At 37.9% G+C, this 23,005-nt stretch overlaps 1 protein-coding gene across 3 annotated transcripts in view; it reads left to right on the top strand.

Moving 5' to 3' along the window:
- SLC22A16 (solute carrier family 22 member 16) overlaps positions 1-15,811 on the top strand; it is a 31,764-nt gene extending 15,953 nt beyond the window's left edge. For 2 of the 3 annotated variants that reach the window (XM_063389803.1, XM_063389801.1), the window contains 7 exons: positions 1,826-2,302; positions 4,891-5,008; positions 6,841-7,390; positions 9,259-9,386; positions 9,781-9,890; positions 10,388-10,487; positions 15,586-15,811. In XM_063389803.1, coding sequence (XP_063245873.1) covers positions 1,866-2,302; positions 4,891-5,008; positions 6,841-7,390; positions 9,259-9,386; positions 9,781-9,890; positions 10,388-10,487; positions 15,586-15,798 — 1,656 coding nt within the window. In that variant the 5' untranslated portion in view covers positions 1,826-1,865 and the 3' untranslated portion in view covers positions 15,799-15,811. The remainder of the gene's footprint in view (positions 1-1,825; positions 2,303-4,890; positions 5,009-6,840; positions 7,391-9,258; positions 9,387-9,780; positions 9,891-10,387; positions 10,488-15,585) is intronic. The other variant, XM_063389804.1, reaches the window with a different exon arrangement.
- Positions 15,812-23,005: the final 7,194 nt, after the last annotated feature.

Here is a 23,005-nt window from a genome sequence, read left to right as displayed (position 1 = left end):
CTATTTATGGTCCAAGATAGCCCAAATGCCTTTCAGAGCAGTTGCAGCCCTGCTTTGATCTGTGGCTAGCTGCTGAATCCCCAAGAAGCTGTTCTCTTGAGAGAGAATTGATAGACTGCAAGGGTTGCTGTGGTTATGTTCAGTTTCTCCTGACCATATCTCTTGGTTTTGTTCAGGAAAGAGCAGCAATTGAGGATTGCCTTGCAATATCCTCCAGAGGGAAGTGAGCTGCCCCGTTGGTTTTAGCAATTCAACTCACTCCTCAGCCTGCTGTAGAAAAGTCAATAGAGCTGTTAGTCAAGAGAAAGGGGGATAAAAAGCACTGCAGCAGAACAACAGCAATGTCAAATGCCATTGGAAGGACAGCATAGGCCACTGGGTTTACATTTACCAAGGAAAGAAATAAAAATCAAGATAAAAGGCAGAGGATGGTGAATGGAGGTGCGTTTTACAGGAGAACTGTTTTATTGGAAAGGTTAATTGGGTATTAAGACCATGTAGCCAGTAAATTCTGCTTCAATACTTTGCTTATAGATAGTTCCAAAATAATTTAGAAATTTTGATAGTAGATTTAAAAGTCCTAGGCTATGTACTGTTGAGATCTGTATTATGAGAATTCAAGGCTAGATTAGATACATTTTGGAGAGGAGTATCTAGAGGCTGCATTTGTTACAGGGATTGGAATTGCTCTGAATTTTCCAAAAGTCATTTCAAGGTAATTGGTTCTAGACATTATTTCCTACAACTTCAGCAGAGGTAGCCTCTGATCATGTAAAAAAAATCTGCTTTTTGTTTCATACTGACAAGACCTGCTGCGTCCTGCAGTAAGAATGTATGTATAGAAGCTCATCGAATACTTCTTCAATTGATTGCAATTGATTTGCCTTCAGGAAATAAAAAAGAGAGGAGAACAAAAGCTATTCTGTTTTTTTTCTGAACAGATGTTGTACTAATTATATGCATAATTTAAACATTTAATTGAGAAAATTACTCTTTATGCTTGAATTATCAGAAACTGTCCAGAATTTGCATACAGTGGCACTAAAGTTCATTGCAAGTCTTTTGAAATTCTGAATACATGTGCAATTTTTATACTAAGGTTTACGTGCATCTCAAGCAAGTTTTAAAAGCTGTTAAAATGCCAAAATTCAGGCTATGCATGAAACATTCTTTTACTAGGTTTGCTTTATGATACAATCTTTAATGGATAATTGCACATCATGTTTAAGCCAAAACCCAACCCAGTTCAGAGCTCTGTTTTGGGAGAAAACATTTCACATTGTTCAGATTCTATCTTCTACGTGTGTCTACATGTATTCTCTCTTTGTCTTTTGGCTGCAATAAAGAGAGATGGAAAATAGATGGAATACAGCTATAGAGATACAATTAGATGGAACGAGGGGCGTAATGTGTTTGATTTGTTTTATTTGATGCACATATGAACCTGAGGTTGCAACATTTTGGTTTTTCTAGTCATTCAAGTAATCTAAGGCCTTAATTTTAAGGGGATGCGCTACAGAGAATTGGAGGATGGAAGGTTGCTTCAAATTAAGTGTTTAAGGTCAGAATTGTTTCCTTTTAAATGGTTTTCTCTGTATGACTAAATGCATAACTACAAGCAGCACTCATTCCTTAGCAATAGATTACTGTGGATCTTTTTCTCATCTTTGGTCTCTTGCAGAGCTTAGCTAATATTGAAGCAGCACCACACAACAAAACACTAGACAAGTTAATGATATCTCCATTTACTGATCTACCCCAACAGAATGCTTTTTTCATGTATAGAGGACTTCTCCTCAGTAAAATGTTTTCTTTCCCTTTACAGATTTCAAGCATGTGTTTATTTTGCATCTGTCTTTCAAGCTATGTCATGTGGTATCCATTACTTAGCATCTGTGTTCATGGCTGTTACTCCTAACTTTGTATGTGGGTTCCCTGGAAATGTGAGTAGTGTTCTTTTCCACAACTCCTCTGCATCAAGTATAGAGGACATCTGGACACTATGGACATCAACAGAAAATTACATTGTAGTCCAGCTGGAAAATGGAGAAATTTGGGAACTTGATCAATGCAGCAGGTCCAAACGAGAAGTCAGTTTGGATCTGGCATACGAATACAAAGGCAACAAGTCTGTATTTCCCTGTTCTGATGGATTTCTCTACGATGATACAAAGTGGAAGAGCACTGTTGTTACGCAGTGGGATCTGGTCTGTGACCGAGAATGGCTTGCAAAATTAATCCAGCCTACGTTCATGCTTGGAGTCCTGATTGGAGCCGTGATTTTTGGTGACATTGCTGACAGGTAAAGTACCATCCTCTGAAAATTGTAGCTTCGGACTACAGTAACGCCACGTGTATCTATCTAGCTGGTTTTGTTGTTTCCATTCATTGTGTATTCATAACTACATATGCAACATTCAGAAGGTTTGGATATTGCTTTAGTCACAGATCTGTTTAACTTGGTTTCTTTTTTCTATAACAACTACTAATTTTAAAATGTATTCTCAAGTCATTTACTTTCAAAATGTTTTCATACTTTGTCATCTACTGTTCTAGGCCTCGATCCCTGAAATTGCCCTGTGCAGCTAGGATTTGCCTTTAGACTTTTATTTCTTTGTTTGTTTACTTCTTTTGACAGGAATAGCAATAGCTTGTTGTAATAGCAATGGTAAAACCTGGGAGTAGATTTTCACCTCATTTTTCATGAGAAGAGTCTTCCCATGGAAATGCAGATTTTTATTTTGTAATATGATGAACAGCTGAAGGCCTACTAGAAGGTTAAATATCATGTATTTGAAAATCACCTTCCTAACCTCTGTCATGAGTACAGCTCAGCGGAGCTGATGCAAAGGATTCAAGGGTCTAATCAAGCCCCACATTCTTAAAACAAACACTCATATACTATTTTTCCTTGCTGTCCAATTGTAGGTTTTCCCTGAAAAATTAGCTTAAAATTCAGTCTCTTGAAAGCTTGTGAACATAAGAGGAAAAATGGGCATAGGTGAGCTGTGCTGTAGCTTCACTTCTTTACCAGCATCTACAAAGCTCTGTTTGAGCAGGAGGGGCATCAGTCCTGGAGGGACTTGACCCGAAGCAGTCTCTTGCTCACGGTTCCAAGGCCCATTCCTGTCCCACGCTTCCTCCCTGGGTGTTACCTCAGATCATGCACTGAATCCAGCATCAGAGCTGGACTCAGAAGCAGCAGGAAGCCTCAGGGTGTACGTCTGTGGCCTCCTGCCTCAGTTGGTTTTCTCTCTCAGACAGACATTCCTGCCTGAGAAGAGCACCCAGCCATGCCCATCTGTCCATGTGAGAATCAAATATCCAAGCTATGTTGAACTTAGCTTTGTCTTGGGTACTTTCTGTGCCTGTGATTTGCTTTGAAGGCCGGTTTAGAGTTATTTATTTCTTTCTATATAGGAGCTTGTTGACTGAGAGTTCTGTTGGGTGGAGAGTGACATTTCATCCCACATCTAACAGTGTAAGCAGAACAAGGAGATCAGGCATGTTGTTTTCTGATTTTCCTTCATTAGCACAACACTACCATGTGACAGTCACAACATGGGAATGCAAAAGCAGTGTTGAACTTTTTTTTTTGGTTTTTTTTTTAATTTGGCTTTTAGAACACATGGAATCAATCTGCCTCCCAATCCCAGGCCGTATTTAATACAGTTTTACACAGCCTGCATATATACAAACCCAGCATATAATGCCAACATCTGTTTTGAGTCCCTTTAAATAATTCATAACTTTATTAATTAATACTTGGACATGATTTATAAGGTTAGGATTCTATTGTTCTCATTTCCATTTATTCAACCCATAGACAACCAGTTAAGATAATACACACATTGTGAATTGCAGATTTACAGCTGCAGAATTTACAGCTGCAAGTTATTATTTTCTGACACATCCTGGCTCATGGGAAATAAGTTTGTGTGTCCCTCCCATTACCAATTAACAGATTTCCCAACAGAAGGGCTCTGATAGCTAAGACATTTTGGGATCTTTTCTGGCAGGGATCAAAGACCAACTCATGACTCCAGGTCAAGGCTGGAGAAAAACAGGAGGAATTTTATTGGAGTACTAAATACTCACAGAAAAAAAACCAGTCCAAAAGTCCTCAAACTCTCTGTCTAAAAGTAATATCCCCATTTGTGAAAAGCTGTTTGCAATGAAGGAGATAATAAGAGACCAAGGAATTATTATCAGGGAAGAAAAATAATTCCATGCAGTTTGTGTTACAGGGCCGTTGTTGATGGAATGTTGTGAATTCCCAATAGTCTTGTGCATCTACTGCTGAAGCTAGTACATGACATGATTTTTTTAGCCATTGGTTTACTTTCTTCCTGGTTTTCTGTGTTTCTTTAAGCATGCATATGTGCTGTCAGAAATCAGAAAATTGTGGGGAACTATGTGATTGTCATTTGTTAGAGAGTTCAATTTTAAAGAACCGGACAAAGACAGATTACAGAAACCTTTCATTACCATCAAAATTGGTTGTTACTTTGGCAAAAGATGACATGTGTTATCACAGCTAACTTTTGTCAGAAATTATTAACATGATGCTACTTAATATAAAAGATCTGAAAAACTGATTTATGTCCTCATAAATAAGAGTAAATTTACCAATCAGCTATGTAGAACTTAAAACTGCAGGTGAACATATGTAATGCTCACTGCACATTGCTTCCAGACAAGAACTGTGGAATGGAAGTTCCATTTATCCTTTTTCTTGGAAGCTGGAATTACTGACAAATTAATACAGGTAACTAAACCAGAGTTTCTGTGGTGAGTTATTAACTTCCATCTAGGCTCTCTGAAGTTGCAAGTGTATTTTAATAGAATGTTTGTGGTTATTCATGGTTTTATTACTGCTGTGATTTGCAGACTGGGAAGACAGCGTGTTATATGGTTCACAAGTGCTGGTCAGTTTGTATTTGGCATCGCAGTGGCCTTCACATTTGACTACTACAGTTTTGTGATCGTGCGCTTTCTCCTTGCTATGGTAAGAAAGGATGTTCACCCTGGCCCATTTCCACATCGTTTCTTACCCCTTCTCAGGAAAACTCCCTTTTGTTATTATTTCCTCCCCTACTTCATTATTCTAAAGCCCCATCTGTTGCACTTATTTCAGCAGAGCAGGGAGAGTCTGAATGTTCTTGGACCACAGCAGTTTTCCTCTTTGAATTAATAGAAAGCGTCTGTATGAAGCAGTGTTTGGTACTTCCTCCATCCCAACCTCTGCTGGACTGGTAATTAAATACCAAGTGTGAGCAGCAAACTGGATTCTGCATTGCAGCTGCTGTTGCATTTCTCCTTACTGTTAGAAATGGAATATATCTTTTCTTAAACTAGCAAATTTATAATAAGTATTGTTTTTATCTCTGCTATTTTGAGTGATGGAGGAGAGATGCACTTCTCTTCCATGCATCTCTTTGGTCTTTTAAGCTGTATCTGGAATACTAAATACATAGGCAGGCATATTTAACATCTAGATGTTTTATTCTGTACTTAAGGGTATTTCAGTATATGTGTTTATGCAGACCACACACACAATTTTGTGTGTGTGGTATATATCCAATATCTGACACATATTCAATATTTATAGATAGCAATCAATTTTAAATAACTATTTTACAGCCCAAAGTACATTCTTGAGCTTTTCACTACATAATGCATAAAGAAATTAGAATGCCATCACAAAAAAAATCTAACTTATTTGACATGGGTTAGATATTTGAAAATAGTCTCATAATTAATTTTGTTTCTGCTGACAGTGCAGTAGTCAAGACAGGACCTTGTACCTGGAGCTCCCTTTGCCTGAATTTCCTAGCAGTAAAAACTGCATTATGTCAGCCTTGAACAGTGAGATCTGCAGGAGTCCCTGTGCTGACTCCCTTGGCTGTTGATGCCAGACCCTGTGGTAGTTTAGAAAAGCAAAAGCTCTGACCAGGCCAATGCTGTAGGTTGTATCTGGCCACTCCTAAACTCTAGCCCTGTGCCACTGAGATCAGTGCAGCTTTGCTATCAGTCTGTTCAGAATCAGAGAATATTAACTGGAATATTGTTAACAGGAAAATTGGTTAATCAAAACAATATACTGAAATATTTACTAGTTTATATTCTCTAGCTGTATTTTGAAATGGTTTAAGATACCAGGAATTTATTGGTGAGATATTTGAGAAATTGAAATATATATATATCCAATAAAGAAATACTATTATGTAGAATATGCCAATAATTGCATTCACTTGATACCATATGAGAACCTGTAATTATGTATATATATAAGATTATCTTCCAGTATTGTAAAAACTTTGATTTAATGAGATATTTTACAAGGGTGTGGAAGGTAATTCTTCATAAATGTGCAGTTTTCTGACATGCAGGTTATTAATAGTCTGCTTAAAAACTGAGATCAAGATTTTCAGAAGTGACAATTACTTCAGGGGACCTCTCTTTCCCAAGCATCCAGTTTGTGATGTCATTAAGGGACCCAATTTTTGGAAGAGAAGGCCTTAATGACATCAGCAAATTAAGTTTCTTTGCAGGTGTCTCTTGCTGGCTGTCCCCCACTACAGAGACGCATCCAAATTCACTTCATATTTTTAAATAGTGTCCAGGCAGTCTGAAGGTTTGAGTGAATTTTTTCTCCAGCTGATTCATTTTCATGGTTGCCTTTTTCTCTGTCAGTGTGAGACAGGCCAGCGCAGTGACAATTAGGGGTACACAGATGTGGAACACTGATAGATGTTTGTTTTTACTGCTGGTGCACAAGGGGAGTAGGAACAAACCTCACTCTGTTGTTTTTTTTTTTCTGTTCTCCCGCCCTCCCAGGTTTCAAGTGGCTATCTGGTTGTGGCTTTCGTTTATGTGACTGAATTTGTTGGCATTAAAGCACGAACCTGGGCTTCTATGCATGTCCATGCTTTTTTTGCTATGGGAATTATGATCGTGGCACTCGTGGGATTTTTGGTTCGGACCTGGTGGGTCTATCAGATATTTCTCTCCATAGCAACTCTTCCCTTTGTCTTGTGCTGCTGGATGCTCCCAGAAACACCTTTTTGGCTCCTGTCAGAGGAAAGATATGAAGATGCCCAAAAAGTGATTGATACAATGGCAAGATGGAATAAAGTCAGCACTCCCTGCAAGGTTTCTGAACTGTGCTCAGTCCAACAAGATGATCTAGCCAGTGGCAGAACAGATGATGGTGATACATCCTCAACAAAGAAGCACAACATCTTGGACCTGTTTTGTAACTGGCAAATTGCAAGAAGGACCATCACAGTCTGGCTGATCTGGTTCACTGGGAGCTTGGGGTACTACGTCTTCTCCCTCAGTTCTGTCAGTCTAGGAGGCAATGAATATTTAAATCTCTTTCTCATAGGTAAATATTTTTGTACCTTCTGTTAATGACAGAACTTGAACATAACATTTAAAAATGTCTATAGATTTGACAAGCAATTTTTTACTTTGTTCATTCAACTGTGAACCTTGTTCAAAAGGTTTCTTGCTAACTATAAGTTGACTAACAAGGAGGAGTATCATTCACTCCAAAATTCACTGTATCTGAGAAAAAACAATTAGAATTTGTTGGGGCACTGAATTCTTCTCTGTCTGTCTTTCTGATTGTAAAACCATATTCTGGCTTGTCTTCTCTTTACCCTGGAAGCTTAGAGGAGGTCCACACAAACACCAGGGGAAGCAGACAAGCAACACAAAAATCACATAGCTCTGTTAAAGGCACAAACTAGGAAAATGGGATGAATAAAAATATTCCTTTTATCACTTACAGTCATGATATGTTGAGTTTTTCTGTGTAGAAAACATAGTCATAATTGTCAGAAGGAAGTAATTTTAGTTTTTTCAAAAGTGTATTTTTAATTAAGTTGTAATACTCTTTTAATTTTGTAATTCTGGCTGTAATCTTTTTCTGGCATGTAAGTTGTTTATAAAGACAGCTCAGTGCATTCAAGGCCTGATCCAAAGTTTGTTAACATCAGTGGAAATATTCCACTGACTTCAGAATACTCTAGATCAGACATGCAGCTCTGAGCCAGTGAAGAATTAAATCATGTGCTTTGCTTTTTGCAGCTGAGTACTCTCAGTGAAGTGAATGTGACTGATGGTGTACACAGGCTCACAGAAGGACTGGGGCTCTCATTATTCCAGTTTGTTGTGTCGTGTATTACAGTGTATTGTTAGACTGATGTGTTGAAGAGTGGGTGCTGCTATTGCACAGATAACTAAACTGCTATTGTGGAGTACACTGTACCCACCTCTTCTAAAAATATTTTAGCAGACTAACAGACACCGAATAATTACAACCTGCTTTTTCCCAACACAACCTCAAAAGACTTTTTCCTGATATTATAGGTGAACTGACATCCTATATGTACTTAACAAAGGAATCCAGACTGTTCAGGGCTGTTCCTCCTTGATTTTACATTGGACATTCTTCCTGAGCAAATTGTCCTAAAACATGTCCAAACTGGCTTCGGCTCAATATTATTTGTCTAGGGGAAAATCATATTTACACAGTGCAAACAGGTCTAGCCAAATGCCAGATCCTTTAGAGTGGCAGAATTTTTTCTCTGGAAAGAAACATTAGGAAGGGATGATCTATATTAAGAGTGGGATATTTTAAGCCCTCTTTTTTTATGGAGAAGGGAGAAAGCTGGAACTGCACTCTGTATTAGTGGGGCTTACTCAGAAAACTGGATGTGGACAGACCTTTCTTGCCTTTTACTTTGGGAAGATTTTGATCTCATGCTGGGGGAGGCACCTGTGGCTACCGTTCCCTGTCCAGGTGGAAGCTGGCAAATCCAGAGAGGTGTGTCGGTGAGACACTAGCAATATTCCCTGTGGGCACACTTGAGCTGTTAATGTGAAAATACCTGAAGGAGAAGAGCTGCAAATGTAGAGCTTTCAGACAGAAGTGTCAGTGTCATAGAAACAGAACTGTGGCCTTGCTCTTTTCTGTAATTTTCCACCCCAAAGAGAACTGGAGCTGCTCTGTGCTGTGAAACCTGTTTCCCTTGTTCTTCTCCACTCCCACTTCTGTATTTTAGGCTGTTCTCTGCCTTCTGTCACACTTTCTGTAACCGAATTAACTAGCCCAGCACGCTGATTATCTTTAGATTTTACTTGTTTACTACCCCCTAGGTCAGATAAATTCCTCATAAAGAGGAAGTTACAGTTATAAGATGAATATGTGTAATCATGACTTAAACTGAGATCATTTCATACTGACAGGTGCTGTGGAGTTGCCTTGCTATATCATTGCTTGCATTGCGATGGACAAACTGGGAAGGAGGAACACACTCATTCCGTTCCTTATTTTAAGTGCACTGATCTGTGTTTTAATTATGTTCATACCTCAGGTTAGTCACGTATGGTTGGAAGTGTTCCTATAGCAGAAATTGATTTTAAAGGCTCTTAAGTCAGTAGATGCAGCTGCTCTTTCTAAATCATACAATAGTTAGTTAAAGGCTGGTTTTAAGTTGCAGCTGCCAGTCTAAGATAGATTTCTGTATTTTCAGTACAAGTTTCACTGTCATTGTTGGAGTCACACATAAAATGCTCCCAGGCCTTCAGTGAACCAGGACTGGTAAAAAAGTGATATGGAAACTAGTAACTTACTGAGCAAGCTTTAAAAAGCAAGCAATGAGTATTGCTTGTTGTTTTAAAAAGGGTCACAACTTTTGAAGAATGTAAATTATGTTTGGAAGGGTGTTATTTTCTGGCGATATATTTATTTGTGCTTTCTTTCAATAGGATTTCAATATATTAATTATCTTAGCAAATATGGCTGGAAAATTTTCCATAGGTGTGGCATTTGGCCTTATATATCTCTACACAGCAGAACTGTACCCAACAATTGTAAGGTAAGAACTTTCACCAGTTACGTATTTCTCATTAATTTGATGTTATTTGATTCCCTTTGTTATTCTACCCCAGATCCAGCACCTCTTGGCATCAGTGGTGGTGATCTGAAAGATTTGGGATGGCATGAATTCCTCATCTGCCTCTGAGATGTCTGGAGTTTGGCTGTACCATAGTTTTTTATTTATTTTGCATTCCATGTGCATTGATAGGTTCCATTGGGAAACTAGAAGAATACTCAATACTTTCTGAAACATTTTTTTTGCCTTTCTTATAAGTCCTGGTCATTCTGTGATCTGTACTGAATGATAATTATATTTTTAATCTTAATTAGAGAAGCAGATGAATTTCACTACAATATAAATTTACATTGGCATAGCAACAGCTTCCTAGTATAATTGCTTAAAGACACAAATCCTAGTGATGTCTTAAGTGTCTGTGCATTTCGAATTGTTTCCTTTAACTGCCAGAATTCTTAATCAAATTCTTTCCTGTCTAGATCACTTGCTGTTGGAAGTGGAAGCATGATGTGCCGTGTGGGAAGTGTGGTTGCTCCTTTCTGTGTCTATCTGAGAAGTGTTTGGATTTTCATGCCTCTTGTAGGTATTTATTTCAATGGTGAATGTTTTTTGAAAAGGTGTATATGTCACTTGTTTTCTCTTTAGTCACTTGCCAAGTACGTTTTTCACATGACAGAGGAACCAAAAGCTGCACATTTATTTAAAAAAAAAATTGAGTAAATTCTTGTTCGAAATTTTCAAGTCCCAAAGACTAGTAGGCTCATATTGTTAAAAATATGCTGTGAAAGCAAAAGGGAGATTTTGAATCACTGAAATATTCTGAAGAGTTTGTATGATGGAAGACGGAAAAATATTTCTGCTCTGAATCCTAGCATAAAATTGATAAAAATATTCTGCATCTACCATCTAACATTTAGGAAGTATCATAGTCCAGAGCTTTTTGCAGGTCCAGCAGTTTTTGACCACGCTCCTGATTTAGTTTCACGGTTTTTTTCAAAGGCATAGTTCTTCCATTCTTGAATTCACCACAGGTGGCTGCATTTTCTTACATTATGCCTTAACATTTTTCATGTTTCCATTTTCCATGGCTTCTTTGGGATGCTGCATCTTAAGAATAGCCTCCCAAAATATCAAGAAGGTTTAGTTCTTATTACATTTGGTCTCCACACCTGTCCCAAAGCTCCTGTTCTGTGTTCTTCATGGGAACTGAAGGAAACTATTCATGAGATAGAAAAAGAGAAGGAAATGGTATATTGATGAGCTTCATGGTGACTTTTACAAGCAACTGAGCCTTGTATTGCTGAACCACATCTTACTTTTTAGGTAACTCCAGGTCAGGTTACCATTAGGTTTTGTCTTTTAACACCAGTTGCCCCAGAAAAGAGAGGTGGGACCATTCCCTTGTGTACTTTGGGCATTATGTTGTAGATCCATTTTGGACAAAATATTTTATGTGTTTCCTGCTCACACATGAATCACGTTTCTTCATTGCATTTCTGTTATGGAGCATTTGCTTCTTAGAAATCCTGCAGCAATTCAATCAATTTTTTTTCTCCTGAAGGATAAATTATGCCTATATATGTAAACCAGGTGGAATTACAAAGTTTGTATTAAAGCTTTAAGTAAAGAAATGTTTATTATTGATTTAAAATAGATTGAATTTTTTCAAAACCCCCTTAGAATTCACTGTGACTAGGGCATGCTGTTATATGTAGATTATACATGTCAGAAAGTGAAAGTGGAATGGAATGTGTCTTTAACCTGGATTCTTAGTCAAATTTTATCCACCATATTGGAGTTTCCTAAACAAGGGCATTGTGTCCCTTTGATTTGGCAACTATAAAAATCTTTAATTACAGAAGCTAGAGATTGTTTCACAGAATTCTTGTGAACTCATTTCATTATTTAAATTAATTACTTTTCGTCGTTTTCAGTGAAACCTAAGAGGATGAAGGAGACACAAAACAATCTATTTCTTCAAAATGTTTTCTTTCGTAACAATGTCTCCACACAAACCAAGATAGGATCCCAGAAAAGACAAAGAAACATTTGCACAGCAGAGTGGTCATGGGAGAACATTTCTTTTTCCTTCTTGTCAGCATTTTGCCTTTACTGGATGAAATAAGATTTATCTGTGCAGAAGTGCTGCAGTTAAACCACAGATGGGGGAGTGCTCAAACATTTTGGAGCACAGTGCAAATGGCAGCATAAACACAGGAATTATGTCAGGTACAGTTATCTCAGAGTACAAAAATTATCCAGAGTTTTTGTGGAGCTGAGTAGTAGTTCACAGTGAACGTTTCCATTATTAGCTCCTGTTATAGAGCATTTGTCAGTTTATTAAATAGGCTTGTCTTGAGTTGGAGCATAGCGTGCCAAGTCTCAGGTCAAGCAAGTGTTTTGGAATGGAAGTGAAATCAAATGGATTACATTTGTAAGTAAACTGATACATATCACCCTGATCTATTGCAAACACCACACACTGCTGAACAGTTACTACTCCTATTTGTTTGGCACTCTGCCTCATGCTGTTATGCCACCTGTGAGTCCTGCAAGCATCTTATTTGAGTGCCTATAAATCTTGAATAACTTGCCAAGTATGTTTTTCATGTGACAACTTTATAGAAAATGTGCAGTAAAACAACTGCTCCTTATATAACCTATTTCTGTTGCTCAGATGTTAAGAATTATGTTGCAATAGCCCTTAAACAGGCTTGATTTTTCTCTCAGAAAAAACATCACTTAGAATTTTTTAAAGCCCACACTGATGTTAATAAATGAATACAAACACTCTGTCAAATACTATCGGTTTTTCATGTTGAAATACAACCTTTTTTGTTGAACTAGGAATTTTGTCAAAGGGATCACTTTCTAGATTGGTTCAGAGCCATCAGATGTAAATATAGACATAAATATAGATATAAATATAAATATAGATATAAATATAAATAGCAGACTATAATAATAATTTGTTCTCAGAAGTAAAGGTATTATTTTGTAGGGATATTTAGTCAAATTATCTTTTGTTCTGGAGTATGTATATCGAGTCCTAGTCTTAGAATTATAAATGTTGTTCCAGAAAAGGAAGAGGACATAAGAAAAATGATGGTAAATATTTTCTGAAGGTTTCTATGGTATCTATTCTATGGCTGCTGGTTGTACTGAAGTATTGGGAACACTCTAAGAGTTTGACTAAGCAGGAAGTCAGATTTCAAATTAACACCCTAAAAACACAATGCATTGAAGCAGATATGCCTGTCCAATTAACTTCAACATACTTAAATATACTTAAATATCATGTACAATAACACAAATACATTTTATTTGTACATATAAGCATTGGACCATATCAAAGGAACATTTTCTGATACTGAATTATGTATTTAAAATAGTAAATACATACATACAAAATGCACACATTGGTACTGAACACGCAAAGGGCTAAATTATGTCAGATGCCTTATGAAGTGTGCCAAGATGAAAAGAGTTGCTTTTACTACATGTGAGTCACTTCATAGATAAGTGTGGCTACAGCCACAAGGTAGATGACATTTGAGAAGTCCTTGAATTAATACACTGTGACTTAATTGTTTCATTCTCTGTTGTAGGAAATACTGGAAAATGCTTTGAGGGTCAGGGAGAAGGGAAATGTACTGAATTACTCAGCATGCAGCAGCTTTCACATACAGGAAAAGAAAAAGAAACTAACATGAGATGAAATAGAGTTATGGGAGCTGAGATGAAAAGGCAGGAAAAGTGGTGGTGTGTACACTTAGAGAATAGTGAGAGTTCTCAGGGGAATGAGAGGTAGGTTCATGAGGAGGGAAAACATGAGAAGAATGCCAAGTGTCTAAAAAGAATAACGAAAACAGAAAAGACACATATTCAAAGCACACAGTGTTACTTTAAGCTTGTTCTTTTGAGTATCACTAGTGACCCAGTTCTCATACACTCCCAATGTATAGATAAGTGTCCATAAGATTCAATATCCTTTACAGACCCCAATAGCCTCAGTTATAAACTTATGACAGACTAAAGAGGGTATTGTGGAATACCTGCCATGTGTCAATTCATCCTGTCTTTCCAGAACAGAAAATCATATCTGAATAGTAGAGAAGCAATTTGACACTCAGAGATGAGATTTTAATATTTTGGAATAGATTTTTAAATATCATTCCTGCACATGTATGTCTAAAAGGATCTCACTCAGTTTGTGCCATTTCCTCTAGTCTTATTACTGCTAGGATTTTCTTTTTTTTTTTGGAACTTTCATGGTAAGACTGTGACTTTTATTTTCACTGTAGTTTGTAGTATTTAACAGTATTTTGATTTTTTTTTTGTCTACCTCTATATTTACTGCAAATGCAAAAAGGAGGATATGCAACAGTGTGCCTTTTGCTTCTCAAAAGAATACATGGGACAAACTGTCCTCTTTTTTTTTTTTTTTTGGAAGGGAAGATAAGCAAAACCAGCATGGTGTATGGGCAGGCAAATAGCACTGTTCAAGGTTAAAGTAGGGAATTCTGATTTTAAAGCACCTTTCTGACTTAAAATCTGGCTCAGCTGCAGATGATAGCTGGGCAGTTCTTGTCTCAAGCTCTGCGTGAGAGACGTAGTCACAGTGATTCCAAATGTTCTCTCTCACCCTTGGAAAGAAAGCATTAAACAAAGGACAGACTTCAGAATCAGCACAGGGCAAGATAAGGATAATACATCATCAAAGTTCACAGTCACAGAATGGAAAAACACTGAGACCAGGCATGATGTTCTGTGTGAAAGCTTTTCTATCAGGAGAGAATTGGGACATTTATAACCTGGTGCTGGAGGACTCTCAGGGGTTTAATGGTGTTCTATACTCAGAGGAGCAAAGTGGGAATTTGTGTCATTGAACAAGACATAGAAATGGCTATGTGAAGGGAATGTGAAGGGAAAGAGTAGATATTCCTGGAACAAGTGAGTGTTTCTCTACCTACCCCACATTATCCTGATCCTTGCATCACTCATGCTGTTGTTGTGAATTGTGTACACCATGGACAAATCCAAAATGTGATCCCAGTGCAAACATCAGTAGATGTCTGCACTCCTAGCAGTTCTTTGAAACTGAGTTTAGCAAAGTATTCCTGCTGAGAGCTAGCTCATCATCTGCTGAAGAGCTCTCCTGAGCACAGATGTGCACTTTTGTGGCTCTGGGCCAATGAGCCATATTGAGAAATTCCAATTTGGCTGTGTAGAGGAGAAACAAGCACACAGGTACAGGTACACAGGAGCTGGAGTGTGAATTGAGATTACAGGTGGCAGGGAAATTGTAGCTCTGTGAATACGCCTGCAAAAATAAATGTATGCAATCCTAGAATGAGTTCTTAAATACACGCCTGATACTGGAAATACCAAATGAAGGTAATGAGTGATGTTTACTCAAACAGAATTATTCCTGCTTGCACTGTATTGATCCCTTGTGAACAAAACACTTCACTTGCTCATTCATTAATTCTGCTGCGTAATCTTTTCATTTATGCAACAAAAAAGGTAGATCTTTTATACAGGCAACATTTAAGACTTATGATTTTTGCTTTACAGTTCCTCGTGCTTTTTTTTAAATTTACTCTAGAGCAAGATCAAAATTACAGATAGCTTGAAAGACTTATCTACCTCTACAACTACTGTTTATTTTTTTCAGTTGCTTGTTGGAATCATGGCTCTTCTGAGTGGACTATTAACCATAATGCTTCCAGAAACACTGGGAAAACCACTGACTAATACTTTGGAGGAAGCTACAGAAATGGGAAGAAACAAGAAAAGCTGTTCCGAAAAGGCTCCTCCAGCACAAAGCGGTGCAGCATTAGAAAAGATAGAGATGTTTGGTCAAGAAAGGGTCAATACTGACAAATAAAACAGCAGCAAAATGGCTGTTCCCAGTTTTAATCACTATCTAATTTATAAGAGCTCTGTATTCAAGAAATGTGACTGTTCTATAACAACTGTGCCTTTTACTTTGTATTCTGTCTTCCCTTTTCAGTAGAGCAATTGTATGAAACCTTTTCAAAGTGAGTTACTGCAGAAAATTTGATGGGCTTTCTAGACCCCTTGTCAAACTTACCCAGACTTTAAAACACCTGTCTGACTTGCTGTGACCAGTTGGAATGATTACTCTAAATGTTGGAACCTACTTGATTACATGTATGTAAAAAAAAAAAAAAAAATAGCCAATTTTTTGCTTCACATTTTCTGCAGTCAGATTTGTAAACATACAACAAAGTGTCCTGCCTTGTCTCATCCTGTTGTAGCTGCCAGTTACAGGCGTGAGACTTCAGAACACAGTAAACTGTTTTATTCAAGATAGAAGCCTTAACATTGCATCAGGTCATATCAGTAATTTTGAACTAATTTATTCTTCTTATTTTCTTTCAAGTTTTCTACTAGAAATGGTGCCATTGCTAACAAAGGAAAGTATTCTATGGCACAGCTTCTGACTGAAAAAATAATACTAAGTTTGCAAAATGTGCAAATAGTTTGTATATTCATTCTGTTGAATGGCAAATGTATTTTTATTAGGGGTTTAGAAAAAGAAACATGTTCACTGGATCTACTGCCATTTTAGTTTAGGTAAAACTGAACTGCCTGATCCCATTTAAAGTCATATTCATTCCAGACCATTATTCCAGTGCTCCCTTTCTCACTTATTTCAGCTCAGATCTAGCATCAGATTTTTCATAACTTCTAAGAGCTAGACCAGCAACTTTGCCAAATGCCTCCAGCAAAGTCTTCATAGTCCTCAGTGGAAAATAATGAATGGCATATGGCTTTTCTTCAGGCTTTCTGCACAGAAGTGATTTAGTTATTAATTTTTGGTAGAAACGGTTTCCACTCATTTTTCTCATTGATCAGCTGTCTGTAAGTCATTTCTTCCTTATTATATCACACAAAACCCAAGTTAGAAAAATATAATTTAAAAGACAGTAGCTGGAGGACACAATGATCTGTGAAGAGTTACTAGTAGTAGTTTTAGTCAAAGTGTCAAGACATCCCACTGCTGCTGCACCTCATGCATGCATCAACACTTACTGTTGGTGCAGTGGTTCTGCCTTATGACTCTGGACCATACAAAACTGATAGATAGGAATGCATCCTTCTGGCTGCTTCTTTTATAGATTTCTCCCACCTCCCCTTTTTTAGTCTATCTCTAGACCTGAGGGTTTCCTCCTTGTCTGAGGATCTGCATCTCCTCTGCTTGACCACCCTTGGTTTGAGGGGAGCAGTACAGGAACTTCTGCATCTTGAAGTTCAGACAGCCCTCTCTTGCCTGGGTTCTGTGAATTCAGTCCTTCCTGGTTTGAAATCAGTGTTTTCCCTTCTTAGGCCCCAACTCTCATGGCATGGTCTCATCAAAACAAGTCTTCCTTGGTTTTTGCCATGTACCCACCTCAAAGGATATCTATATTACTGTAGCTATTCTATATGCTGTAGAAATTCATAGCCACATTTTTCAATTATATCTGCACAGTTTTATTAGTTTCAATGACTTCTGAAACCAGAATAATGGTTTATATCCCCTTATAAAAAATTTTATTCTTCACTACACTGTCCTAGAATTTGGTCCTGGTATTAGGAGAAAATAATATCCTATATGAGGATTAACATGCTTTGAAGCAAGCAAAAATCAGTAAATTTAAGTTTAGGGAGTTTCTCTGAGGTAATTACATAGAAAGCAGAAAGGAGTCTTTATGCTCCATACAATTCTGTTGGTGTTCCAGTGTTTGCAGAGAAAATCTCCAGAAAGACCTGCATAGAATACTGTGGCTTCTGTCCAGATATGTGAGTTCAGCAAAAGCACTTAACCTTCCCACTGTGAGTAATCCCATCATTATTCTGAGAATGACTTGAATACCTACTTTGATGACTGAAGATCAGATTACTTACATGCTGTGGTTTTTTTATTTTGCTGAAGAGCAGACCCAGTATTCTTCCACTGCTTTCAGGTCCCCCTCCACTTCCCAGAGCAGAGCAGCTCTCTTTATCTGCAAGATCTACTGCCAAACTTTGCCTGCCCTGCCTTAAGTAAGGGTTTAATCATGCTGAAAAACCACCATCATGCAATACACCTAACAGGGAATTAAACTGGTACTGTCTTGCCTTACAACCACCCTCACCACACACAGAGCTCCAAATTCTTTCCTTATTTTGGGGTTCTTTCTGATACTCCCTCCCTATTAAAAAATAGTACATCTGTCTTCGAACTCACTACTCACAACTTTTAGGAACAGTACAGTCTATTTCTAACAAGGTACTAAAGAATATTTACAATTAATTTTTCTACTTCCTTATGTGCTGAGTAACTGATTTGGGTCTTACCCTGCCAAGAACAGCCAATGTATATTCCGTGTTCCTTTGGCTTGAGGGATTCAGGCCTGGTCATCTGTAAGCAGTACATATAAGGTAAAGAAAAGAACAAGAAAAAAGTTAAAAACACAATTATACTGATACTGTTTACAACTAAAATTTAATTATAATTCTAGATATGTAGCTTGATGGCTTAACCCCAAAAGCCATTTCCTCCTGTCACTGAAGTCAGATGGTATTTGGTCTTTGATTCAAATGACCCCTGAATTTCTCTGAACTAATGATGTTACTTTTTTTTCCTTGGAAATAAAACGTTTGTTGATTTACAGGTACACCTTTTGTGATTTTATGCATCAATAGCTTAGAGATTGCCTTGGGCTATCCTAGTCTTTAACCTGAGGAAGGATATTACTTAAAAAAAAAAAAAAAAGGAAATAGCATGTATCTCTATGTCTCTAGTATTTCTATTAGCTTGGGTTTTTTTCATATGGGCAAAAATACATTTAACACTAGTCATGCATTATAAATGTAGCAAAATCAGAGTGAGTTGATTTCTTTCTCTTAAATATTCATAGATTTTTTAAATCCTCCTGCAGGAGAGCGCTGAGTTTGAGAACAAATGCTTCTGTTCCTATGGGGGATATTTTCATTTCAATGCTCATAAAAAGAATTAATTTTCATAGTTTCTTACTTCAGTTCACAAGTCCTTTTATGTTTGTATTTGTCATCCTTATCTCAGTGCAAATTCTTTGTACTCATCAATGTCTCTGGAGTTAACAACGGTTTTATGAGATAATGAATTAGAATCCTTATCTGTCTTAATTGCTGGTCACTATTACATGCTGGCAAATGTTTTTGTCTGAAATTTGATATGCAGTTCTATTAGACAGTTTTGCAATTTGTTAATTTTTTTTTAATTTTGGGTTAAATGTAAGAATAAGACCAACTACTACTAGTTTAATGATAACTAAGGAAAAATAATAAGTACATGTGTTTGATATTTCAAAATTGTATTTTTAAGCTATACAAAAAAGTGTATTTTCTACTATGACAGCTTCCCTAAATTTCTCTGTGCAAAATTCTATAATTTAAACAACTATATAGAAAAAAAAAGCTATGCAAATCATGTGCAGTTATCATATGCTTTGGGTGATACCCTGAATGTCTGAACAAGGGGTGAAGCCTCCTTGGAAGCTGAAGGCTTTTGCGTAGTGGTTCTGTGGAAAGACAAAATGGCCTGACATCCCAGCTCTGCGATGGAGTGAAGGACTTATTGGCATTCTCCTGTGTCTTTCACAGGGGTTTTTTACCAACACCTTAGGTGCAGTCACTTAGGAAGCCTCTGTGCCATCGGGCTCAGCAGTGTGCAAGGGCTGTGAGTGCCTTTTGGAAACGCTTAAGAAAATGTGAGCTCACTTGTGCCATGGACTCCTGTCCAGAAAGGCATTTGTGACTGCAAAAAGGAGGTTCTGGATTCATCCTGCACCCTTTACAAACATCTGAAACATGTTTGTCTGAATCCTAGAACAGATTCCTAGGGGAGAAATTAAAAACTAGGACTAAAAAGAAAATAGAGCGTTGACAAAAACTATTGAGTTTATTCTATCAGGGAAAATTCTAGTCAATGCTGACAATTAGTTACCTCTCACAGGAAGAAAGACTAAAGCATATCTATGTTCTGGTAGCCTAATAATTTTGTATAAGGTTCTGTACTACATGGATTATGTATTTTGGTTACATGGGGGAAGTATGTGCACGTATGAAAGAGTTTGTTTGCCCAGAATTTGTGGATTTAATACAATATATTTTAATGGGTTTTTAAAAATGTGTATTTATTATGTACAATTATGAGCAAGAATAAAGCCAGACACACATTTTTTAATCTTTGCACCTTTACCTAATTTAATGAACTTCTATCACAAACTCTTCATTTGGTTCACACTCCCTTAAAGAGGCCTGGCTGGTGTTTTGGCATTCCAGGGAGATCCTACGGTTTAGGATGGCAAATATCACGTGTGTGTCTTTTCCCTGTTTGTCTTTGCAGATGTAAACCAAGATTTGGGTAATGTGTTAGGTAGTGACGATGACAAAATGTGCATTAAAAATGTGACATGTTTTGCATTTCAGTTGCAGGGAAAATGTGATTCTTTCTTGCCTTTGTATAAGCTGACTGGAGCAGTAGTCCCTCAGACACATTCAGTAGTGACAAAAATAGCTGCAGATACTGAGGGATGGATATGAGTTACCAGAAAAGAGAGGAGGTGACCACAGGAATGACAGAACAAGGTCCTTGTAAGCACGTGGTGTTCAGTGCCTGTGAAGACTAACTATAGCTTTCTCATGCGGGAACTGGAGTGGGCTGACAGAGCAAGGAAAATAAGAATTGTAACAATCTATAGCTCTATTGTTATTTGTCCCCTTGGAGCTCCTTAGGACCCTATTTATTCTTCACTTCCCTTGAATCTCTAATTACTGCAAATGAGTCAACTTTTCATGCATATTTTATTAATCTTGTGTTTTCTGATGAAGTTACACCCATCGCTTTGCTTCATCATTTGCATTTTGAAGGCTTGATGTGTCCTTGTGGGGTGATCTATGTTCCTCTCTGAAAGTAACTGGAGTAAATGGTCCAAATAGTTGTTGCAAAAGCTGAGAAATTTGAATCAAGCCTGATAGACTGATTTCAGGAGCACTGAGCTCAATCAAACTGAGAAAAATCAAGCCTACTTCAAATGGGGAAATATCCTTTTTAGTATGACTGGCATATAAACAGTGATTGCAGATTCTAGTTTCTGGACAAAAAACAACTCTTTCAAAAAAATTACTAACCTAGATAAATGAATAATTAGAAGTAATGGGGAATATCTCATTTAGTGACAAAGCCACTCTTCTGTCTCTGCATTCCTGGCTAGTGTAAAAGCCATGGATACTGCTTAGGTATTTATTGCAGAGAAATAGGATCCAGCTATGGAATGCTCACAGGCATTTAGTTATTAACACTGCCTTATAATCTTCCACATGGAAATGAACAGACTTGCATAGGAATAAGAACAAAACAGCGTCAAGGGGTGATTCTTTTAAAGATTGTCTCCACATTCTCACTGCCAGTGATGAGATTAAAAAGTGGTTTTGACTGAGGTAATCAGAAACACAGAGAAACAACCAGGGATAAATGGGCTATCTCTCAGTAAATATTTTCACAAAGCTTTTCAGTAGGAATGTCATTGCTGCTGGTTTCTTCCTCAAGAATTACCCCAGAAGTAAGTAAATAACACGGGACAACAGCAAAATGAGGCACATCTGAAACTCCTTGCTGAAATAGTGACTTGCCATGGACACTGATGCTTGACTTGAACTGGTTAAAGAAGTGGCAGATAAATGGTGCATGCCATTCACAAGATCTGAAATAGGTCAGCACTGCTGTGTTCAGAGAGGTCATTTCTGCCCGTTCTTATGGCTCTGTTCAGGACAGCACACAAAGCAAAGGGAATGCTAAGGTAAAAGGAAAAAACACTTTTTAAGCACTGCTCGAGCTGGGTTGGTGGTGTGCTGGGATGCCACTGCCAGTCATGGTTCAGGAAGAACTCCAAGTACAATCAGAGCTGTGTTTGTTCTGTGCCGGAAGGCTGGCAGTCTCTTCCCAAACACACAAATCATGACTTGTACTTTACCAAATACAATGCCTTTGTTCACCTTTAGCCCATAGAAGGTTCTTTTCAATTACATTATTATTAGACTTGGTATCCCAAACCAGCTAGAATTTCCTGCATCTTATTCTCAGGAAAAAACACACTGGGAATTTCCTGAAACATTCAGACTTGCACAAACATCTGTCACAGAACATTTTGATCCAAATCATTCAAATTTGGCAAAGTTCTAAGCAATAAGCAATAGAATCTCAGGAGGAGAAGTAGCAGGCAGTTTTTGTCATAGCTGGAACTGCAACCTCTGTTTATATTTGTAGATTTCCATATGTGAAAGGATCCTCTCCAAACCTATTGCAGATACCCTGCAATGACTTAAAATAGTGTTCATTTTCCAATACAGCAAGCCCATCAAATTTTTAATTTCTAAACAAGCAAACCTCTGTTCCTATGGTGCCTTCCCTGTCTTAATCCCCTATTTTCAGAACACTCAGAAAAATCAAACCATACTATAATTTGGGAGAATTACGCCTTGTTCCTGTCAGTGTTGAAGGGAAAATCCTTTAAAAAATGTATCTTAAAGATCAGTGATGTGTAATGTATCATGGCTTTAGTTTTAAGAGCATAGCTAGATTGGGAGGCAAGAACACTCCAACGTGTGTGGTGCACGCTGTTGCTGTTCATACAGATACTCTTTGGATGGCTGCTGGTCGGAATTCAAATGGCCACAGAGAAAGGCACCTGCTTGGAAGATCCATGGCGAACGCTGCTCGACAGGGCAGGAGGGGAGCGGTCGGCAAACACAGGACACACAGAGTGTTCAGGGACGAGCGCTCCGGCTGTCAAATATTAGCAAAAATATCCTGCCAACGGCTAATGCCCCGGAGGCAATAAACCGGGCATGCGGCATGCAATATCATCCTAGAGCTCCTGCAGAGACGTTTGTTTTTGACAAACTCATGTTTTTCTGCTGAAAACAGCCCTGCCTGGCTGCCCTCACTAGGGATTTGCGGTCTGGCAGGAACCCGCTCGCTCCTCACCGACCTGTGGTGGCTGGAGTTCCCCTCCCGGCCGCTGGCGCGATTGCTAAAGCGCTGTGGCAATCCTCAGGCAGCT

The sequence above is a fragment of the Prinia subflava genome, chromosome 2 (assembly GCF_021018805.1).
Source record: "Prinia subflava isolate CZ2003 ecotype Zambia chromosome 2, Cam_Psub_1.2, whole genome shotgun sequence".
NCBI classification, from domain to species: Eukaryota; Metazoa; Chordata; class Aves; order Passeriformes; family Cisticolidae; genus Prinia; species Prinia subflava.
The sequence above is the reverse complement of the archived record's forward strand: the minus strand, read 5'-3'. Positions and strand labels throughout refer to the sequence as shown.